This window comes from Leishmania infantum, chromosome 29, assembly GCF_000002875.2.
Source record: "Leishmania infantum JPCM5 genome chromosome 29".
Taxonomy (NCBI): domain Eukaryota; phylum Euglenozoa; class Kinetoplastea; order Trypanosomatida; family Trypanosomatidae; genus Leishmania; species Leishmania infantum.
Window position 1 is genome coordinate 828,143 of NC_009413.2, and position 21,920 is coordinate 850,062.

Genomic DNA, 21,920 nt, shown 5'->3' on the forward strand with positions numbered 1-21,920 from the left:
GAGTAAAAATCGTCATCAGCAGGATTCGAACCTGCGCGCGAGATCGCAGTTGATTTCGAGTCAACCCCCGTAACCACTTGGGTATGATGACTACGAGTTGGGAAAGGTCCAGATCAGAAGTCAGGTGGAGGGAAAAATGGTTCTGTCGGAATTCATGGGTGTGCAGTTGGAATCTTAGAACATCTTGCGGCTACCCCGTGGTCGAGGAAGTCCCGCCTTGTTTTTTGAGAGGGCGTGGGCCGCTAAGGAGGACGGTTTCTTCTGAATACAAGAATTCTCCACTCATGGCCAAGGCGGCGCCCGGGTTGGACGGGGGATGGTGGTGGGGGTCGCGCCGGCCCCCCTCCCCAGCCCCCACGTCCACGGCGGCGGCTGGCCGGTCGCGTTTCGACGCGGGGTCGTCTTAACCGTCGCCGCCGTCGGCCCTTGCTCCCTCACGAATCTTTTTTGGCCGCGGTGCCGGGCGGGAAGGCTGCCGGGAATGCCGCGTGGGGAGTGAAAAAAGAGGGCGCAGTAGCAGAAGTTTTGCGTGGTTGCATGGCGCACCTGCGTCATGTCGTTCCGCACCCACGTGCGTGAGTGCAGTGCTACGCGCGACACTGGTCTAGGCGGCACCGCGCTGATGGCTTGCATGCACGTGCGCCAAGCGGCAATGATGAAGCCGACTGTGCTTTTTTTTCTTTGGAAGAGAACTCCCCCTCTCTCGTATCTAGGCGTGCAAAGCAATCAAAACCAATCTACAGATCGCAGCACGCAACCGCTGGCGTCACCTCCGCCTGCGCTCTGCTGCAGCCTCCGCACCACGACGTTTCCCTTCACCCGCCGCGAACTTGAGCGCATCATACGGCTTCTCGTCAAACTCGAAGGCTGGCGTGATTTCCTTGGATGCTAGAATCTGGTGTCGGTGCGCCACCTTCTGCAAGTGCTGCAGCTCCTTCTCCACCAGCGACGTCAGCGCATCGGCCTCCTTCGTCTTTTGTTGGAGGAGGAGGAGCACCTTCTTGTACTCGACTTCGGCACGGCAACTGGCGCTCTGCACAGTCGATTTCAGCTCCTTCTGCCCGCCGCGAACGTCGTCCAGATCGGCACGAAGCGAGTCGACCTGCTCCTTGAAGCGGACAAAGTTGCGCTTCGCCCACTGATTCGTAGCGTCCGCAGTGGACTGCGTGACTTTCTGCAGGCGTTCGTCCAGCTGCATCAACCGCTCCTCGCAGCGCTCCGCCGTGCAGGTGCTAGCCCGCTGCAAGCGCTCTTCCAGCTCTCCGATGCGTTGCTGCACCGCCACCCATTGCTCCTCCTGCTTTCCTCTGCACGCACTCATTTGTCCCTCAAGGCGCTCCACGACACGGTGCAACGCTTGTGCATCCACAGCACCCTGCATACCCTCCAGCTGCCGCTGCAGCTGGGCCGTCAGCTGCTCCTGTCGCTTGAGCCGCGCGCGCAGCTCGTCGTTCTGGCGCCGCAAGTCCGCTTCCTTCTCCTCTTGAATGCTCTGCGACAGCTTCACCAGGCGCGTCAGGTTCAGCACCTTATCGTCGCTCGCCTGCACACTGCGTGTGAGCGCTTCCAGTCGATCACGGTACTCCTGCGCTGCGAGCGTGCCACCAACAAGGCGATCCAGCTCTTGACCAAGCGCGCTAGTCACCGGTGCAACGGTGCGCTGCTCAAGGTATGGCCGGCTAGCACCGGTTGCCGTGGTTGATCCCTGCGCGCCATGTCGGAGGCGGCCACCCCCACTAACATACGCATCAGCGTACTCCATCATGGCTATGACACACACACACACACACACAAGCCCGAGAGGAAAAGACGATACAACCACCGCGGCACAGAGAGAGAGACTTCGCGGCAACAACACAAACAAACGCGCTCAGCTGATTCTGTGCGCGTGTGTGCGTGGGCGTGGAGGGTGGGTGAGTATGAACGGGAAAAAAGGCCCCTCTCTATGCGTATGTCGCGTCTATCGTGTGGTGCGTTTTTTTGTGTGTGTGTATTCTCGTGTAGTTGGCGCCAGGACGGCACGGCAGACACGCACACACAAACACACACACACACACACACACACACACACACACACACAAGCAAAAGTGCACGCGCACTGTTAACAAAGAAACGCTGCTGGACTGAGAGGGAGGGAGCAAGGGCCAGTAGGAGAGGGGAGTACGAGGGAAGGGTGGGGGAAGAGCAAGCCTCGCAATACCAGACGAGGGACGAGAGGGAGAAAAGGATGGGCATCTCAAAGCACTGCTTCCCGACCCTCCTGCAGCGTGCAGAACTCGGGGATGGGGTATTGCTGATGTAGGTGTGGGCGGCTCTGCTCTGGATCGGGGTTGGGGGGGGGAGGAAGGACAAGAGGAAGATCGGCGTCGACGTCTGAACGAGGGAGAGTGAAAGAGAACCAACGCGCACGTGGGCACGGTATGCTTGTATTGCTAGCACTTCCCTGTCCTCCCCCATCCTCCCCCCAGTCGCTAGCTGCGACGCTTGCTTTTGAGGGGTTCACCGTCAGGGCGCTCCTGCACAGAGCGACCAAACACACAGACACATCTGAGGGCAACGCGAAGTACAGTAAACTCTGACAAAAAAGGGGGAGCGAAAGCGGCAAGCCACAAAACGAACGGCGCTTCCTGGTTAACGTCGGTATTGACGGTAGCTTGCAGGGGTGACGTAAAGGCGCAGCGGTGGCCACCACTGCCCATCTGTCCCGCGACTGCGGGCACACTACGCGACGATCTTCACGTCGCTGTCGCTGCTTCTGTCAGCCTTGAGACGCACTGTCAGCATCTTTTTCTGCGCATCCCACGCCGCATCCGCCGCTGTTTTCTGCACCCGGCGTGGCAGAGGCGCAGCCAGGTAGTAGACCCCAGCCACCGAAACCCGCAACTCGTACGCTTCAACTTCCATCGTAATCTCAGATACGGACGTCACTCGCGGCAGCTCCACGCGCACCGTGACGCCATCACTCGCGGCACTCGAAGCATCGCGCGTAAAGTCGACGCCGAGGTAGACATCCTCGGCAGAGACCTTCTGCTGATACAGCACCGTGTGCACGGGCTCCTCGAAGGCGCCAGCGTCGGAGGGGCTAGGTCGCCACAACGTTGCCGCGCGCGACTGCCCATCTGCTGATTGCAGACTCGCTTGCTGCGCTGCCGCACGTGCCGCGGCGGCCACTGGGGCCGGCCCGTCTCTCCGTTGCCGCATAAACAGAGCCGCCAGCTCCGCCTGCGTCCAGATCTCGTCCCCGCTCGGGCGTGCGGGTTGGGCCAGCTGTTTCTTTCGCTCCGCCTCCTTGCCGTGTGACGGCTCCGGCAGCCGCAGTTGGTGATCCACCACTGTCGGTGGCAGTGCAATGCCGGCCGGGTTCCCCTGCGATTGCAAGGAAGCCCCGCCAGGATCATTAGCTGAGACCACCACAGCACTGCTAGAGGTGCACCCTGCGCAACCGGTCGACGATGCCTGCTCCTCGAGGCTGAAACCCGTGACCTGGCCCTCTGGACGCTGAAAGGCACGGTTGCTGTCCAGCATCGAGGCCAGATTCTCCAAGTCACTCGCGTTCAACGTCATTTTCTTCGTTTTTGTTTCCTTTTTTTTTTGCGTCAGACGGCAAGAGGCGCATGAGCGTGATAGAGTGTGGAGGCGTTTTGCGCGCAGCAGGAAGAAGTGCACAGAGTGGTCGAAATGGGGTTTGAGTCCAGCACGGACGGCACCAAGAGAGACAGACAGAGAGGAGGCTCTTGGAGGCGCTGACTTCTCTGTTGTGGCGTCCTTCACATCGCCTTCGCGCCGAGCCTCCTCGCTCTCGTTGTCGTGAACATTGGCCCATAGCAGCGACATTCCGCTGCTCCCTCGTGAGGAAGGCGGTGGGGCGAGGGCCGGCGGCGCACACCTCATATTTCTGGGACGAAACCCTTGCACTCACGCAAACACGCTGCACACTCCAGCTTGCGCAAACCGCATATTCCCTTTTCCTGAGCGTCTTGTGCTGCATACAATGGTCTTGCGGCATTCTTTTTCTGAGGGCATGCTGCTTCTGCTTTGCTTTGGCGCAGGTCTGGGGTGGGGGGGGGGAAGTCACAGCATGCTTCTCTGCGGTGAACCAGCGCCTGTGCTACCGCCGGTTCGCTCTCTCTGCCACTGGTCGATCATCGCACGCATCTCGGGGCGCGCTACGAGGCGCATCAAATACTGCTTGGCTTGCATGGCAGTCATCGCATACGAACACAGATATCTGTCCTTGATCTGAATAACGTTGAGCGCTTTGTGATCCATGAGCGACAGCGGCCACTGCTTCCGCTGCGCCGCGTCCATGCTCCACCACATCCGCGCAACAAGAAGACTCCTAGAGTCCAGATACTTGGTTGGGATGCAGTCACGACGGCGCGGCTCGGTGTAGTAGAGTCGCCGCATGAGCCCCAGATACGCCTCCTTCACTCCGGCATCCTGGTTCTCTGGGTCCTCGAGTGCGCGGGTGGTGTTGTAGAACTCCATGAACTGGAGCAGATGCGAGGGCCACCGCAGCACCACCTCCTCGTCGCCTGGCTCGTCACTTTTCTGAAAGTGGCTGCGCAGGCTGTGAATAGAGTGCACCTGCTGCGTGTGCTCGAGCATCTCGCGAATCATCGGCTCCACCTTACCCACATACTGCTGCAGCTCCGGAACGCCCATGCCCACCCCGCCAAACAGATAACCGCGCAGGTACTCTTGCGGACGGAAGGACGGGATTCTCCAACGAGCCGGCGCACTGGCGACGGCAACTCCGGGGCCGCTATTGTTGCTATTACTGGCAGGCACAGAGGGTGGGGTTGGTGATCGAGCCGCAAGCGTTGCGGCTGCAGTGGTGCCCGTCGATGCAGCCGTGGTAACCGGGGCTGCCACTAGACCGGCGTACCCACTCGGGTTTGTGGAGGATGTCGACGACAGGGGGACTTTGCTGGGCATGCGGGACGCCCTGCTACCGCTCCCGCTCCTCGGTGACTGCCTCTCGTCTTCGTCTTCGGCGGCGGCCGGGTTGGACGGTGCGAGAAAGAGGGTACCGCTGGGCAACACGACCTGCTGAGTTGGTATCATTATCACATAGCCGCACTGCGGCTTCAGTGTGTTGATCGGGTTGGGAGCCCGCAAGTAGGTGATAAGGTGCTCATCCATGCTACTGGAGGCGTCAAGCGTCTTTTCAATGAAGACCCGCGCACCGGGCGATTCGAAGGTGACGGCTAGCGTGCCCTCCTCCACCGCGCGGCAGCCAGCGATGACGGCGCCGAGGCTGTGCCCAGTGTAGGAGACGAACCACGACCCACTGCAGACTCTATCCATCACCTCCAGCTTGTGCCGCACCGCCTTGGAAAACTGCGCCGCCAAGAAGAACTGAATAGTGGGCTGCTCAAAGTACATCCAGATGCCGGCGCGGAGTCCGAGAACCTCCGAGGTTCCACGCTCCGATATGATGCAGTGGCGCGAGCCGCGGTGCACGTACGCGACGGCGAAGTACCCCTCCTTGTCAAGGTGCAGACTCGAGCACTGGAGCAAAACCTCCCAGCCCTCAGGCAGGGGCACCTGCATCGCCGTCTCTGGCGCTGCAGCGCAGTAGACATGCGCCGCCAGCGTTGCGTACACGCCATGGAGTGTGAGCTGGAGGAGACTGACCTCGTGCGGCTCCAGCCTCGGGCGGCTGGCAATCACATCGAGCGAGAGGGGCTTGCCATCATCGCCGCGAGCGTGCTTGGAAGAAAAGAGACCCATGCGAAGTCGATCGATAATGCGGTATATATAAGTTGTCTGTGTACATGCGACTGTGATGTGTCTGCTCAGGTGATGCTCTGCACCGCACGTATGCAGCTGATGTGCATCTTACGCGTTACAGAAGGTGCAGGAAAAAAAAGTAAAGTGGCGCTGAGGGGAGGTCGACGGATACGAAGGAAAAGCGTGCTGCACACCGTACATCACGGAGGCACGGGCACCCGATCACTTCGATCCGTGTCAGTGAACTCAGCTCCACCTCCTCCGCCCGATAAGACAAAACAGGGAGCTGTTAGGAGGAGGAGGAGGAGGGGAGGGGTTGCAGTCGCTGTATTACGACGTGATGTTACTTCTCATTCTTTTCATGCCAGTATCCAGAGTTTCTGTCACATCCAGTTCGTTCTTTCGCGGGCTTTTGACCGCGGCCATTCTCGGCCCCACACCACGAGGTTAGTATGCTCAACACAAACTCCCTAGCCTGCCATATAGGCCCCATCGCGTGGTGCGACACAGCCGTGGACACACGCGTTGCAGCAATGTGCCGACTCCAGCCATCTGAGCACGGCCCCTGCCTCAAGCTCTGCCCACCACTGCTCAGCAGGTCGCCACACAGCCGGCTCCCATCATGCCGGTCGCCACCCCTGGTGCATCCCTCGGGGTGGCACTCAGACTATACACACCAGGAGGCAGTGTGAGGGCCCGGGTGGGATACGCTCGAGTCGTGCTGACTCTCTGCCCGTTACATGGACGGCAGAAGCGTGTGCACGGCCGCAGGCCTCTCCGACGCAGTGCCATATACGACCTGGCCTCCCTCCACCCCGCAACGTAGCAGGTGCTTGACCCTGTCCGTCACCAGAGGTGGCTCGGCATCGGCCGGGGATAGGGGGGTGGGAGGAGGTGGACTGCCTGGCACCCCTGAAGAGTGGGGGCGCCGGACCCTGAGATGCCACGCACGGAGAGGTGTGTGCCCTCCCGTGATCGAGTGTCACGAGTAGCACACGAGGAAAAGAAGAAGCACGAAGGAAACACCACACACAGATGAGGGAGAACGAGAACGGAGAAGGAGCTGCTGTTGCATTTCGCGGGAGGGCTTCTGCGCTGCCGTGTGTTCGGGAGCACACAGGAAAGGGAACTTGAGACACATATAGTACACAAGGCTGCCAGCGCACGCAGGTCAGCACGAACACGCACATCTGCATACTTACACATGCAGGACACCGTACAGATAACACTCAGTAAGAAGCGCATTACGAAAGGAAGGGAGCAACAGCAAGACGAAACTCTCCTGCACGCTGCGCACGGCCGACACGGCGACAGAACGGCGACCGCAGCCGCGAAAAAACACACACACACACACACACGCATACACACAGGATTGGAGAAATAGTTCGGAGATCAAGGGCGGTGGAGGGTAAGGTGTGCGTGTGTGAGGAGGCGGAAAGCATGATGCTGCGGTTGATGTTGGAGGCACGGGGCATGCGCAGACGGAAGAGTACACACCGTCATCGTTCCATCATACGCGCACGCATAAGGGGACGGACACAGACGCACACCTCGACAGACCAAAAGCAGCCGTGCCAGAGAAACGAAGCTCAAAAAAAAAGAGTAAAACACTAAAAGGCTGAATGGCACACGTGTTCGCGTTTTGCATGAGCAGAGACAGATCTCTTCCAACGCCACGTTCCATACACACACGCATAAAGACAGCAGAAACGGCAAGAGAAGCCGCGTGGCGCTCTCCGCTGAAAGCTAATGCTGCACTGCGTTATTGTTGTTCGCTCATTTTATCGTTGCGTGCATCGCGTGCACCGACCACGTGCCCCCTTGGCCATCTCGCTTCCTTTGCTGTTTTTCTCCTTCCTGCCCAACTTCTTATAAAACTGCCGCTCAGTGGTGCTGATACCCCTCCGGCACACGCCCAGATGCACGCGACATCCCGCATACATATCAACGCATGTGCTATGTATTTAGTTTTCTCACTTCGAGGATGGTTAGGTGGGTTTTAGGAGTGGTGAGGTTTCATTAGTGGCGGTTAAGAGGCAGGGGTGGGAGGAGGTGCGGGACAGAGAGGGCCAACGTGCCAGGCTCACAACCTTCCGCCATCCTCTTTTCTCATTCTTCGTCCGCGCACTGCTCACAACCCCGCTTTTCATTTGGCTTGAACAGTTTTCTTTGCTTTTGTTGGCGTGCTGTTGATGCGGCCCTGCTGCTATCCACGTCACTCCTTCTTCTTGCTCTTGTCCTTCTTCAGACTGCCGTGCACCGCAACCCCCCTCGTCGTCCCGCCGTACTTCTCATGCAGATCCTCGAAGTCGTTCTCGTTGAAGGTCTCGTTCGGGTGCCTTGACTCGAAGTGAATGCGCATGGACTTGAGGTCGGGGGCTTGTGCCATGCACACCTTGCAGATGAACTTCGAGTGACCAGCCACACCGCCCTTGCGATCCGCCAGACCAGCCGAGCCACCACCCATGTTTGTGGTGGCTAGGTGGTTCTTGCGCGCCGTCTCACCGGCCGTGTGCTTCGTTGGCTTCGCCTTGCCTCCCATTGTGCCCCACCAACAACAAAGGATGCGGTGTCTATGTGTTACACGTGTGTGCGCGCGTATGTGTGATGGACACCAAAGGGAAAGCTACAGCCAGGGCCCAGAGTGCTTCCGTGGCAGGACACAGACGCACAGACACAGGGACACTCGTTGCTTCACCACTAACTGCCAGAATGCTGTGTACTCGCTTGGTGTCCCGCTGCACGTAGCGTGGAGGTGTCCATGAGGTCATGCAAGCACGTGTTCCATGCCAGGTGCATGCGCACAAGAGAGAGAGAGGGAGGGGGTGGCGAAGAAGAGCCGCAAGAGTACGCGTATGTGAAAGAGAGAAGAAGGGCGCCGACTCGAACGGCCGGAGGCGCAAGAGGCACCGATGAAGTGCACGTCGACTCTCATTGAGAGGTGGCAATACCCATCAAAGGACAGCAGGTTTTTCTACGACCAGCAGTCGATAGTGGGAAGACATTGGCAAGGTGAGAGCAGGAGCATGAGAGGGAGTCCACCCGACCTGAAGTGAGTGGTTCTGTTCCTTGTCCTTCCCGTTGTGCGCTCCTCCAGCACTCTGTGTCCCTTGCCTTTCTTCACTCTCCAATTATCCAAACGTTTCTTTTCCTCGCGTGCTACTCGTGACACTCGATCACGGGAGGGCACACACCTCTCCGTGCGTGGCATCTCAGGGTCCGGCGCCCCCACTCTTCAGGGGTGCCAGGCAGTCCACCTCCTCCCACCCCCCTATCCCCGGCCGATGCCGAGCCACCTCTGGTGACGGACAGGGTCAAGCACCTGCTACGTTGCGGGGTGGAGGGAGGCCAGGTCGTATATGGCACTGCGTCGGAGAGGCCTGCGGCCGTGCACACGCTTCTGCCGTCCATGTAACGGGCAGAGAGTCAGCACGACTCGAGCGTATCCCACCCGGGCCCTCACACTGCCTCCTGGTGTGTATAGTCTGAGTGCCACCTCGAGGGATGCACCAGGGGTGGCGACCGGCATGATGGGAGCCGGCTGTGTGGCGACCTGCTGAGCAGTGGTGGGCAGAGCTTGAGGCAGGGGCCGTGCTCAGATGGCTGGAGTCGGCACATTGCTGCAACGCGTGTGTCAACGGCTGTGTCGCACCACGCGATGGGGCCTATATGGCAGGGCGGGGTGGTTGGTGGTGGTGGAGTGGAGCGTAGCTCATGCTCTATGACAGGATGGATGTGCTCGAAAAAATCATTCCTGACCTGAGCTTACATCCACTCGCCGCCGCAGGGTGCGGACAAGGGCGTAGCAGGACAGATGGAGGACGTTAGGGAAAGACAGTGAAGTTGAGATCGGCCTTTCCCTCTCAAGAAACAGTCGGTGCGCCCTTTCGCCGCTTCTACACCCCGCACGTTTCTTCCGCACCTTCTCTGATGCCATCGCTCGTGTGCCATCTTCTAGAACCGCCGCACGGTCCCCACGTAGTTTGCCCACGACTCAAAATCCGCACCTTCTCGCGGGGGCCAGTGCACCACGGCTGCATCACCGTCACTGTACCTTTCCGTAATCTTCACTTCAGAACTGACGCGCCGAGACTTGCGCAGCAGCTCCGTCGCGGAGACCACGGCGGACGGTAGCAGATGCCGCCGTTTCGCAAAGCGGCTGAGCGCCGGTGTGACCGCCAAGAGCCCTGCGCTCGGTGTGCATTGGAGTCGACGCAGCGGAGAGCCGTGCCGCGTGTCACTTCCACTGCCTGCCTCCGTCGCTGCGGCACGGTGCCATAGGGACAGGGGGTACTGCTGGTAGAGCGTCGTCCATTTGCGACTGAGGCTGTGCCAGACCTCCGGGGAGAGGGGGAGAGATGACGCGGTGGCGGCGTGGGTGTGCGTCTGCTGCAACTCGCAGAGTTGCTCCACCTCTCGCGCAATATACACCACGTCCTCGCTCCGCGCGCTGCCGTGGAGCTGGATGGCCCACATGAGCGCCAGCACCACCCACCGCGCGCGATCTTGCGGAGTGACGTGCTCGCTGAAGGTGAGCAGGAGGGCGCGATAGTAGGACATGAAGGCAGGATGCTCACCTTCCTGCAGGATCAGGAGGAGCTGATAGATGACCCGAGAGGAGAACACCGAGGAGAGTGCCGTGGGCCGCTGTGTAGAGGACACCCGCGACTCACTCGATGGCACGCGACCGCCGCCGGTCTCCTCCAGCGACTCGTCCACACCCGTGCACATGGGCCAGCTTGACGGTGCACCCTCGCGCGACTGCGCAGGTTCAACCATTCGCAGTGTGACTCTCCGCGACGGAGGCCGCGTGGTTGCGCGGACGCCGCCTTGTGTCTCACCGCTGACCTTCACGTCGACCCGTTCTCCATCCGACTTCTGTAACTCCTCCTCCCCATCCTCCACGATGTAGGGAGCCACGCAGTGCTCCCACTCGGTGCGCCAGTTGACGGAGCGGCGGGCGTGCAGGAGGCGCACAAAGAGCAACTCCTCCGGCGTCGGCGCGAGCAGCTCATTCATGCGTAAGGACTGCAGCACCATATCGAAGTTTGGCAGCCCGCAGCGGGCGTAGGCGCAGAGGCACTGAAAGATGTCAGCATGCCCAGGGGAGAGGGCGGGTGTCGTGCCGCCCAGACAGAGCTGCAGACACCACATCGCCAGTTCGGCGTCGAGCTCGTCACTGGCAAGCCGGGCTGCCTCGCGAGCAACGGGCAGCGTCGCCAGCGCACTAGAGAGGATTGGCACGGTGGATTGACGCCGGCGAAGACGGGACAGCCAGCGAACGGCTCGTGGGCGCTGACTCGACTGTTGTAGGTACCGAAGGTACCAGGCGAGTAGTGTGTCGAGCTGCGGCAGCGACTGCGCAGAGGGGTTGTCCATGGGAGGCAGTGGAGCGGCAATGCGATGAGCAGCGGCGTCGAACCCATCATGCTGCCTGCCCTTGCTCGCACCTGCGGCGGCCACCTTTGAAGCACGTGCCCACTCTTCCAGACACGCATCAACGCACAGCGTAGCCCACTCCGCGATGTCGTGCTGGTGAGCCACCACAGCGGTACGCAGCAGCGTCAGGAGGGCGGGAACAGTAAGCAGCACAGGAGCGGATACGCGCTGCTTTTCGGAAGACGTTGTTCTCACGGAAATGCGCCGGTGCTCCCCGTCCGCCTCGCCATCGACTTCGCTGTCGTGTTGTGGCAGTCCTTGGCGAGCCAAGAGAGTGTTCGCCACTGCTTCCTCTTCTGCGAGCCAGTAGCGGAAGATCTGGGCGTAGACGGAGGATTGGGCGGCAGCCCAGTCCCCGCCTGTGTCCGCGTAGCGGTAGCTTGCTCTCCGCAGGGACGTGCGGAGAAAGTCTGCTGCGTCGGCGTCGTCGATGCGGAGGTGCCGCAGCACCGTCAAAGCAAAGTCACGCCAGGCCTGCTCTCCAGACGCCTCCGCGGGCGCGATGGTCGGGGACATCCTCGTCGTCAGTGAGGCAGCGGCCGCCGCCGCAGCAGTTGCTGCATTGCGTGTCACTGCGGTGGAGCTGATGACTGGGTCTGCCGGAATACCTTCATCAGCATCACAGCTCTCATGTGGCACCCCGCCGTCTGCAACGGCGGTGCGCACGCCGATATCTGTCGCTGTTGATGCCAGACAACCTCCCCAACCGTGGCGGAGAAGAACACCCACGCACTGCGCATAAACATGCAGTGCTGTGAGCGAGATCAGGGATGCAGTAGCGCTCGCCTCTGCCGGCGACGCGTGTACGTCGTGGGGGAGGCACAGACGCAGCGTCGTCAAGTCAGCCGCTTTACCGGCGGCGTCGATAATAAAGTCGGGAACCGAAGAAGGAGCCCTGACGGCAACGGTGGGCAACAACGCCTCCGAGGATCTGAGGGCGTGTTCGTGGGAGAGAGATGACTCTAGCAGTGCGCCTGGCTCTCTGTTACGACCGCCGTCGCTGGCGCCGCGCGCAAGCAGTACCGTGTCCGCATAGAGTGCACAGCACCGACTATACAGGCCTACGGCGTACCCAAGACAGCACACCTTCGTCACGAGGCGGTGGCGTTGCTTTTCGTGGAGTGCACCCAGTCGCTGAGGGGCCTGCGAGAGGTGGTCCAGCAGCACTCGAATATCTCGCACCGCCGCGGCATTCGCGTGGGGGCCGCGTCGAGTGGACACGTGATGGGGGCTGTGAGACACGGTGTCGAGGCCCTCCACGGCGGTCTCCACAGCTGCGGGCAGGGGAGATGCCGCAAGTCCCATGCTCAGCGGCGCGGAGGAGAGGAGGAGAATGCGGTTGCAAAGGGACTCATGCTTCCGCAGAATGGCGTACACCTGCTCCACTGTCCACGCAGGCTGCGGAGCCGTCGCCGATGGCGAAGAGTCAGAGATGTGTGTGGCTTGGGCCGTGAAAGCGGTGGCATTGGTAGAGGCAGAGGCGTTGGCGTCTACAACGGCCACAGACGTCGCCTCCGCAATGATGTCCGTCTGGCCTTGAGCGCCCGGAGGACTACTCCTGGCATGGGCGTATATCGCGCGTGACTCAGTCATCTGCGACGCTGCCGCAGCACCCGTTGCGGTGGCGACGAAGTATGCATGTGTAACCGCAATCTGACAACGTGAAAGATGAAGGCGATGAATGGGTCGAAGGCAGGCGGCATGAAATGACGGAGCGCGGCGCATGCCTTTTTTTTTTAGGCGCTTGCTTGGCTGCTATCGTTGGCCTGCGTGGATGACGTACCGGAGCCTTCTTCCTCCGTGGGCGTGTGCCCACCAGAGCCGCTCACGTGGTTCGGCGAGTGTTTCTGAATTGGGCGGGAGGCAGAGGACGGCAGCGGGGCTGGAAAGCGTGCAGATTCAGCAGCTGGCGGAGTGTGTAAGTGCGTCTGTGCTTGCGCATGCACGGAGGCGACAGGGCAAGCAAGAGTGTGCTCCGGCACCGTGCCTCGCCAGGGACGGAGAAATATGGAGGCAAGACAAGGAGCACCTTGAAAGGACCACTCGCGCTACTACTGCTTTCCACAGTCGCCTCTGCCGCTTTCAGAGGCAAACGAAAGAAAACAAGCGACTTGCGGAAGCCTGAGAGGAGAGAGATCCGCGGCTTCTGTGCTCGTAGGCCCCCAAGGGTAGACTAGTATCGAGGAGAGAGCCAAGAAAGGCGAGGTGGGAGAGGACAGAGACAGAGTGGTGGTGATGGTGGTCAAACAGTCCGCGGCGCGTGGGAGGAGGCGTCTCCGCACAGCTACATGCGTCACGCCGCGCCTCGTTGCATGAGAAAAGTGCATCCAGGAAAGCAGAGCGCGGTGAGTGCAAAGACTCGGCAGTGCAAATACCCAACGGCTGTGCTGTTCCTATGTGTGCGTGTCTTCGTGCGTCCGCACCGTACTGTGCTGATCTCCTTTGTTGACCCACGCAGACTTCTGCCTTAGACGCCTTCTTCTTTTTGTCGTTGCTCCTTTCCTTGTGTCTCACGTCACCTTATCGTTTGCCGTTGCCGGTGTGTTCGTGGCCATGGCAGTCCCTCGCGGTGGAGACGTATCCGCAAAGCCAATGTGTTCCCGGCACACTCGTGCGCGAGGGGAGTTGGAGCAGCACGTACGCACGCACCACCCTCACCGCACATGTCGTGCCTCTGTGTACAGCACGGACCCACCTTGACACGCGCTTACAGACGAGCGTGCTTGGAAGAAGAGACGCACACTCGACAAGAGCACAGAAGGGGCGGTGGCTGATGCCACTGCGGCCACACACAAACGCAAAACGCCAGTGCGAGCAGGGGGACGAGACGCGGCAGAAAAAGAAAAAAAACAAAGCGTGCTGAACGCCGGTGGATGCGTGCACGATAGTGGGCAAGGTGCGTCGAGAGGAGCTCAGATGGCATTCGCGGTGACCTTGTTTGCGTTCGACCACTCTTCCACACGTGCAAGGGTAAAAAGAAAAAAAAAGAAGAGGAGGAGGACTGAACGAGGGCGTACGGGATTGCCCACAGCAGAACATGATTCATCGTGTGACGGCGTGCGCGTGTTCGAGGTTCCCGCTCTATGAAGCAGCGCATATCAAGCAAGCCTTTCCTGTTTTTTGTTGTTGGGTGGATGAGGCGGAGGGGGAGGGGGAGGAGAAGGTAGAGAGGGAGAGATGGCAACGCACGAAATATGTGTTGACACCATCTATAAGCAGTGGTGGTCACGGTTGTGAAAGACGCCGCGATTCGTCGGTAAGGGAAAAGATGGGAAAGAAGGCAGAGAGGCCCAACGATGAATGCCTAATCCTACTACTGCTACTGCTACTGCTACTAGTCGAAAAAGCAAGGATGCAGGCAAGACAGAACGCCAGTGAAACAAAAGGAACCATATGATGATGGGGGGGGGGGGAGGCAAACATACGCACAGACACACAGGCAGACAGACAAATCCGAAAAAAGGCAAAAAAAAGGTTTTGGAGTGGGAGGGGGCTGTCGTGGCGGAGCGGACAGGCCACTTACACCGGCGCCGTTCTCCCAACCCCATAGACGGCGGCCACCTATAAGTCGTCGTCGTCTTCGTTCATCTCGTATGTAACGTCGTCAGCGTACGTTTTCGGTGTCTTGGGTGCCGTGTTGCGCATGCCTCGCACTCCATTTGGAGTAAAGGGCCGCCCTTGGTAGCTCACCACACGAGGCCCGCCCACGTCTCCGCTCGCACCCCGTCGCATCCCACGCGTCAAACTCATGGCTTGCTTCCGTCGCTCCTGCGCCATCCTGGCTTGATGTGTTGCCCACGCCGTGCCCGCTCTGGCAGCACCAGAAATGTCGTCCTCTGCCCCTTGGCCATTTTTGCCGCAGCCGCCGCTGTGACCACCCTCGGTGAGATCCATCAAAGGCCTCATCAGCGGGGGGTCTAACCAGTGTTGCTCCAGCCGCAGCGGTGCCCGGCTCCTTCGACGTGCCTCCTCTTCATCTTTTCGTAGCTGTTCCCAGTACTCCGGATCTTTATAGCCCTTGTCCCGGGCCTCCACCGCGCGCCAAACGCGATTGTTGCGCTCGTGCAGGTAGACCACGAAGGCCAGGCCGGACCACAGGCAGGCGTGCCGCGCCACTGCACGCACGAAGCCGCGGCGCTGCTCCTGCTCTGCTCGGCGAATTTCCTCGGGAGTGAACCCTGTGCCGTAGGGGTTTCGGTAGTTCGAGTAGTATGGACGGTAGAAGTACCAGGTGGAGAAGTTCGTCTGGCTGCCCCGCTGCCCGTCGCCGGCGAACGACGATGACTTAAATTCTTGCTGGAAATCCTCTCCTAGTCCTTCGCCGTAGGTGCGGTAATGTTGGCGTGCCTCGTAATGCGTGTTTGACGCGTGCCGGCGGCTTTCACAGCTGTTTGGGTTCATGTTCATTTCGGTATACATGTCGCGCCAATAGGCGCGTTGCGAGCGCATGTCATCGCTCCACTCTGCATGCGGGCGGGCGCAGAAGCCGCTGCCGCCTCCACTGTCGTCGCTGGCGGCTGCTGCCTCGCTGACCTTCTTTTCCACGCTGTGCTCGTGCAGTAGCACCTCATAAGCTCTCTGAAGCTGTCGAAAGCCGTCGGCGTCGCCGCCAGCGTCGGGGTGGGCGGTCAGAGCTCTTTCGCGAAACGCCTTCTTGATATCAGCTGGTGTGTACGACTGCCCATCGTGAAGGCCGAGCACGTGTCGCGCAGAGACCGCATGCCACCTCAGAACGCATCCGCGAGCGAGCATGCAAAGGCTGCGCAGCAGCGCCGAGCAGGTATGTGTGTGTGTGTGTGCGTGTGGATCCGTATGCGTGTATTCGTGTCTGCGCGGTACGTCCCCGGGAGGCTCGGATGGCCGTAGGCGAAGAGAACGGCGAGGCAAAGCCAAGTAAAAGATGCGGGGAGCAGTTTGCAGAACACAGAGAGAGGGCGGAAGTGGGGAGGGGGCAGAGAAGTAGCGGCCAAGGTGGCCACACCACCCGCACGACTAAACGCTTACATGAACGGTGTATGTTGCTCCATGTTGAGTGTCCATGACGTACGACTGCCTCCCCCGAGGTATGTGTACACATTCGCTGACGCATTCGTGTGCCTGCGCACAAAGACGCGTTTCGACGCGAAGGACGGAGATAAAGAGAGCGGATTCACACACACATAATGACTAGTCACGGTTACAGCACAGCCGAAGCTGCAACTCCTCCCATGTTCATCTGCACACACACACACACACACACACCAGCGTTCCATCCTGTTGTATCGCTTCAACAATCAAGCTGCAGCACATCTGCAACGCAAGGGGGGGTGGGGGGAGGAGGAGGGGGGCTCAAGAGACGCACGCACTGCATGAGAAGCAGCGCAGTGAACAGACATGCACGCCGAACACCGTCAACCAAGCGCAAGGTGCGCAGCGCGACAGGTGCATATCTCGCTAGGCCAGGGAGGATGGGCCATTTGAGTCAGCGGGAGGCTCCTCCAGCCGGCGGATCTTCACCGCACCGCGATTGCCGCCCTTGTACGCCTCCTCCAGCACCTCGACGGTCCGCGTAAAATGGCCCTCGCGCTTCAGGTCTCCCGTGTGCTCCGCAAAGTCGGCGGCGGATGGGTACATGAGCCGCACCAGCTTCTCCTCCGGCTTCAAGAAGTTGCGAGCGTAGAAGTGGCAGCGGTAGTGAGCGTTTTTGCTCTTGTCGTCGCGGAAAGGTGCGCCGCAGTGCGGGCACCGGTACCGCGCGGCCGGCGTATTGCGCGGCGGGAAGATGGAGTTCAAGAAGCTTCGCAGCGTCCGCTCTACCGTGTCTGGGCTGCGCACACCACGCTCGAAGGAGCGCAGCGCGGCGTTCTTCGCGCTGGCCACCGCTGCTGGCTGCCCACCATTTTCCCTCACCCCTGATCCCACTAGATTCGTCGTTGGGGCGGCTGCCATAACTTCCGCACTGACCCGGGCGGTGCTGTCGATGATGTGCTGCACGCTTGTCCCCCAAACATCGGGGCTGTTCACGCCACTGCGGCCCCCGTTCACCTTCGCCGTGGAGCTGCCAGCGGCATCCTGTTGCAGCTGTTTCTGTTCGTCCTCCTCCGCCTCGCGCGTGTGCTGAAGACGGTGCTGCAGGTACTCTTGAAGGCGGCGATGCACATCGCTGTTGAATGTGCTCTGCATGATCCACGAGTCCAGCAGGGCGTGGAAAAGATGGCGGTATTCATCAACAGCGTTCGCCACCCAGTAGGACGTGGCAGGGGCAAACACTGGGACATAATAGGCAACAAGCTGCGGCAGCTCTTTTCCAATGACCTCGTGCAGCTTCCCGGCCACGTCAGCGCGGACACCTTTTACGAGGGCATCCATCACGCAGAACGCGAGGTACACATCCTGCACGGCCGCATGCGCTTGGTAGGTGCGCCCGCGGTCTAGCGCCGATCCGCGCGGCGCAATCATGGAGGAAATCGCGTTGGTGATGGTGCCGCTGCTTGAGGCAGCTGACGCCGCTGCGGCCGTGGCACGGGTGAGCTCGTCACTGACTTCTGCAAAGCGGGTTGCTGTGTCCTTGATGTGGTTTTGAATCGTGAGCCACGCGCTCTCCACCCAGCTAGGATGGTCGTTTACGGCCCAAACGATGCCATCCAGCAGAAACTGCGTGCGGGGGATCATTGGCGGCACCCGAATGAAGGGATGCTGCCGTGAGGCCACCGCATACGATGGCGTGCGTAGTCGGCTGGCAAGGAAAAACTGAAGCGAGATGCACCACTCCTCCTTGCGTTGCGTGTCCAAGTCCATGGGTGTTCTCTCTTGAGCGCAGTTTGTGTTGGGGGTTGGCCGGGGACGAGCACGTGTGTGTATGTGTGCAGAGTGTGCACCGAGGTAAGGACGAGGAGAGACGGAAAGAACCTTGTAGCGACAGTGCTCGCTTGCCTATGGATGTATGTGGCACAGTAGCTGATACATGCAAGCGAAGGTGTGTGTGTGTGTGTGTGTGTGTGTGGACGTGCCGTAGAGTTGCGTACGCAGCGCTGTCGTGACAGGGAAAGGAGGGTAGGAGAAGACCAAGAATCGACAAGCACACGCATGCACCACCACATCTCGCCACCCTCTGTTGCACTGCGGCTGCGTTAAGCAACCGCACCCGCCCAGCACCGTCTGGCGTCGCTTAGCCCATTTCAGTTTCACTGCATACAGCGCAGGCCAGGTCCAGGATGACGCTCGGCATCACCGCGGCGAAGCGAAAGAGGAAAAGCTGTAGGTGGCTGCGCATGCTTGTTGAGTCGTCGACATGATTCGTCGTGATCTGGCCTCACAAACGCGATCATGACCGCAACCCGCTTTAGCGAAGTGCCGGCCCAGACTGGTTTGCCGACACCAAGAGCACGCAGCCGTACCCCAGGCGCAGGCTGCAGCCTCCGTGGGCCTCCCCAGAAAGAGTGGGGACTGGACCCTGATGCAACAGTGAAATGACTGACGTCATCAGGGACGAAGAACACCAACAACAACACACGTGGGGGCCAGGGGTAGTACTGTTGAAGAGATGCAAGCATACCTACCGGGAGAGAGCGAGGGCACAGCCGCATCGGCGCCCTACTCGCGGGACTGCTGCTGTACCGCAGCTTTGTGAACAGACAGTATCCACGCCACAAACTGCGCCTTGCGCGTCATTCGTGCTGCTTGCTGCACCTGGGCCTCTGTCACCGGGCACTCCATAAAGTCCGTCGCCTCAGACGCTGTCATGGCGCCCAGACCCTCCTTCACGAGCTTCTTGAGCTCGGCGGCTGTGTAGTGATGATCCAGCTCAAACTCAGTGATGCTTGCGTCAGAGATGCGTTTCCGCTTCTCTCGCAGGATCTCTTTGGGAATACGCCGCGGGCACTCCAGCAGATATCGATCAATGTTCTCAGCCGTAAGCACCTCCTCGCCCTTTGCCGGTTCCCACGAGCCGAGACCGTCACGGTTGTCTGCCGAAGGACGCGTGTCGTCTGTGCGGGTGCGCTTCCTCTCGCCTTGGCTGTTCGTGCCGCTGTTGTCGCTGCTGCCACTTTGCCCGTTCGCCGAAGCGTTCTCGTCGTCGATGTCAACGGCCTCGTGGTTCTTCTCGAAGGATAGGATGAGCCAGTCTTGGAGCGCCTCCGCGGCGGCGGCACTCGACGCGTTCGCCGACACCTTGCCGGCGTGTGCGGGCACAGGGAAGACAACGTCCACCACGAAATCTGCCAGAGCATCGGGCAGGGCGGCGTCTTGTGCATCGGCTGCCTGCTGCTGCCGCATGAACGTCGAGTTCAGCACCGTAGGCTGAACGCCGCACGCTAGTATCATCCGCTTCACCTCATCGACCCGGCAGCGGCGAAGCCACTCGTCAAGCCCGTCGATGAGGAACTGCTCCACAAAAGGAGAACAGTTGCAGCAGCACAGTGGCGCCGCGGGGATGCCGAGCACCTCGCGTAGCCGAACCAGCAAGTGGATCGGAATCTCGTTTTCGACATCGTCTGCGTAGTGCGCGAGAGAGGTGGGATGCAACACGGCTTCGCTCCAGGCAGTGCTTACGGGTGCCGAGGAAAGCGGGATGGAGGAGGATTCCTGCTGCTGCAGGGCCTCGTCACTGCTCAAGCCCGCCGGCGCGGTGCCGCCCTCTTCGAGCGGTAACGGCGCGGGGGTGGCGGTGATCCACAGGGACGCCTTCTTTGACTGTTCCGGCGCGCCGGTACCCAGCACAGCTAGTAATGCGTGCTGCTCTGCGGCGTCTGTGAAGAGACGACGCACATTGGCTCGCAGTGCATCCAGCGCCGCTGTGAGAACGCCGGTGATGGCGGCATCCGCGGCGAACACGCTCTCCGGATTCCGAAAGCTACCGGCCTCGTCGACCTCGGCGTCTAGTGCAAAGGCCTGTGCGCCGGTGTTGTCGAGGAAGGCAAGAACACGAAACAGAGCATTCGATTTGAACTGCTGCGCGGCGACCGGGGACATCACCGCCTGTTTCGTCTGTGCGAGCGCCGATCTGAGGCGTGGCAACGGGGCATAGAGAGCGCATGGCGAGGGATGTGAGACGGGAAAAGCGAGAGACGAGAGGGTGCTTTCAAGGATGCGACAGGATAACGAGACATGTGCGATTCACAGGGGAGGGGGAGAGGAAGGCGGTGGACAGCCCTTACCCACCTGTTCTTATATATGTACATATGCGTGCGTTCTTCTGCGACACCATGCCCAGGTGCCCATTCACACCATCACCGCTCTGAGGGTGGATGACGTTCCCTTCTCCCATCAAAAAGGCACCTCTGCCTTTATTTCCTTTATCGTGCTTGTGTGTGTGTGTGTATGTGTGTGTGTGCATATGGCTGTGCGCGCCCGTGAGCACTTCCATCGTGTGCGTGAGAGCACATAATGCAGTGAAGCGGTGACACACACGCACACACACACAAAGGCATGCACCACGTTACTCGCTCATTACCAAACAACTGAAATTCATCGGGGAAATTACGGTGAGGACTAAGCAGACACGAGAGTGCAGGCGCGTGGAGGGGAGGAGGGTGAGGGAGACGGACACNNAGATCGGCGTATGCTCACCCTCCCTCCACGCACCTTCGCACACACACAGCTGATAGTTGCGGACCCTCTTCAGTCATAAAAGGGCTGCACCTGCTTCCGTCTCTCTCTGTGGCGAGCGAGTTTTCACTCGTATCACTCGTCGCGCCCTCGCTTCACGCTGATGCACACTAATTCAAACGTTTTGCCCGCCGCGGTGGGTGGGAGAAGTATGACCCGGCGACGACGCTGCTGTGATCTATCCCATGCGCTGTGCCCAGGGCCGTGGCGCACTTGCAGCTTGCCGTTGTTTTTCGTCGACGCTGAAGTCGGCAAAGACGATGACGCAGATGCACATCGGAAGTAGAGCGCTGTGGGAATAGAGATTTCTTCAGTACTGGTGCAGCGCAGGGACGCGCGAGCATCGGGGGTGAGAGCGGCGACATCGATGAACAGTACACGCGTGGGCTTGTCTCCGCTGCGCTCAAGGCCCCTGCTACGGCTGTGTCGACGCGCGCCGCAGTAAAACTGAGGACGAGAAAGCGCGGTAGGGTTCTGTGGTCCTTCAACGATGCAAAGGCTCCAGTGCTCTTTGTATCGATTCGGACGCTGATACGACACACGCGCCGCGTAGAGAGGCACGGGGAAGACTGCTGCGTCAGCACGGGAGCTGATGCTGCTGCTGGTCGCACTGGTATCATGCGCCGCAGGACTAAGTACTCGACCCTCGGCAACGATGTGGACTGTTCCCGCTTTGTGCGCGCCGAGAGGCGTTCGCTGCTGCCTTGCTTGCTCCTCTGGCGTATGAAGGGCGACACTGCGCGTCACCGATATCGATGCCTCTTCACACCTCCACGTCCCGGCGGCCTCCACGGTGAAGCGGGGCTGATGCGGCATCTGCACTTCATGCACGCGGACATCTTGGACGCATATATGCACGGTCTGGATGTCTGGCGACGCCTTCGCCACAGCGGTGCTACTCATGACCAACAGCAATGGGACGCGGGCGGTGCGTGTGTTCGCTGGTACGCGTCCAGCAGCTTTCGTTGTATTCGTTTCCGCCAAATTCTGTGATACCGTGCACTGCGTGCTATTTCACTGTGCGCTGCAACGTTCGCACTCGTATGCTTCCGGGGCCGGCAAAAAGACAAAACACACACACACACACACATACACACATACACACGCAGCGGAAGAGACAGGGACAGGGACAGAGAGAGTCGTTTCGGAGAGGAGGA

The 21,920-nt window shown here is 60.2% G+C and overlaps 9 protein-coding genes and 1 non-coding gene across 10 annotated transcripts; all 10 read right to left on the reverse strand.

Moving 5' to 3' along the window:
• Positions 1 to 10: 10 nt before the first annotated feature.
• On the reverse strand, positions 11 to 91 carry LINJ_29_tRNA2. The gene has a single exon. It is a non-coding gene; the product is annotated as a tRNA-Ser (tRNA).
• A 675-nt stretch (positions 92 to 766) lies between these two features.
• Positions 767 to 1,765, reverse strand: LINJ_29_1960 (conserved hypothetical protein; the record flags this gene model as incomplete). Its single annotated transcript, XM_001466674.1, has 1 exon — positions 767 to 1,765. One exon carries the CDS (start codon positions 1,763 to 1,765, stop codon positions 767 to 769), a length of 999 nt encoding a protein of 332 aa, XP_001466711.1.
• Positions 1,766 to 2,721: 956 nt separating this feature from the next.
• Positions 2,722 to 3,564, reverse strand: LINJ_29_1970 (conserved hypothetical protein; the record flags this gene model as incomplete). Its single annotated transcript, XM_001466675.1, has 1 exon — positions 2,722 to 3,564. One exon carries the CDS (start codon positions 3,562 to 3,564, stop codon positions 2,722 to 2,724), a length of 843 nt encoding a protein of 280 aa, XP_001466712.1.
• Positions 3,565 to 4,071: 507 nt separating this feature from the next.
• On the reverse strand, positions 4,072 to 5,736 carry LINJ_29_1980 (conserved hypothetical protein; the record flags this gene model as incomplete). The annotated part of the gene is made up of 1 exon (XM_001466676.1): positions 4,072 to 5,736. One exon carries the CDS (start codon positions 5,734 to 5,736, stop codon positions 4,072 to 4,074), a length of 1,665 nt encoding a protein of 554 aa, XP_001466713.1.
• A 2,215-nt stretch (positions 5,737 to 7,951) lies between these two features.
• Positions 7,952 to 8,278, reverse strand: LINJ_29_1990 (conserved hypothetical protein; the record flags this gene model as incomplete). Its single annotated transcript, XM_001466677.1, has 1 exon — positions 7,952 to 8,278. The coding sequence occupies one exon, from the start codon at positions 8,276 to 8,278 to the stop codon at positions 7,952 to 7,954; it is 327 nt and encodes a 108-aa protein (XP_001466714.1).
• Positions 8,279 to 9,690: 1,412 nt separating this feature from the next.
• LINJ_29_2000 (conserved hypothetical protein) lies at positions 9,691 to 12,900 on the reverse strand (the record flags this gene model as incomplete). The annotated part of the gene is made up of 1 exon (XM_001466678.1): positions 9,691 to 12,900. The coding sequence occupies one exon, from the start codon at positions 12,898 to 12,900 to the stop codon at positions 9,691 to 9,693; it is 3,210 nt and encodes a 1,069-aa protein (XP_001466715.1).
• Positions 12,901 to 14,736: 1,836 nt separating this feature from the next.
• Positions 14,737 to 15,927, reverse strand: LINJ_29_2010 (conserved hypothetical protein; the record flags this gene model as incomplete). Its single annotated transcript, XM_001466679.1, has 1 exon — positions 14,737 to 15,927. One exon carries the CDS (start codon positions 15,925 to 15,927, stop codon positions 14,737 to 14,739), a length of 1,191 nt encoding a protein of 396 aa, XP_001466716.1.
• Positions 15,928 to 16,608: 681 nt separating this feature from the next.
• LINJ_29_2020 (conserved hypothetical protein) lies at positions 16,609 to 17,952 on the reverse strand (the record flags this gene model as incomplete). The annotated part of the gene is made up of 1 exon (XM_001466680.1): positions 16,609 to 17,952. The coding sequence occupies one exon, from the start codon at positions 17,950 to 17,952 to the stop codon at positions 16,609 to 16,611; it is 1,344 nt and encodes a 447-aa protein (XP_001466717.1).
• Positions 17,953 to 18,747: 795 nt separating this feature from the next.
• Positions 18,748 to 20,127, reverse strand: LINJ_29_2030 (conserved hypothetical protein; the record flags this gene model as incomplete). Its single annotated transcript, XM_001466681.1, has 1 exon — positions 18,748 to 20,127. One exon carries the CDS (start codon positions 20,125 to 20,127, stop codon positions 18,748 to 18,750), a length of 1,380 nt encoding a protein of 459 aa, XP_001466718.1.
• A 711-nt stretch (positions 20,128 to 20,838) lies between these two features.
• LINJ_29_2040 (hypothetical protein, unknown function) lies at positions 20,839 to 21,666 on the reverse strand (the record flags this gene model as incomplete). The annotated part of the gene is made up of 1 exon (XM_001466682.1): positions 20,839 to 21,666. The coding sequence occupies one exon, from the start codon at positions 21,664 to 21,666 to the stop codon at positions 20,839 to 20,841; it is 828 nt and encodes a 275-aa protein (XP_001466719.1).
• Positions 21,667 to 21,920: the final 254 nt, after the last annotated feature.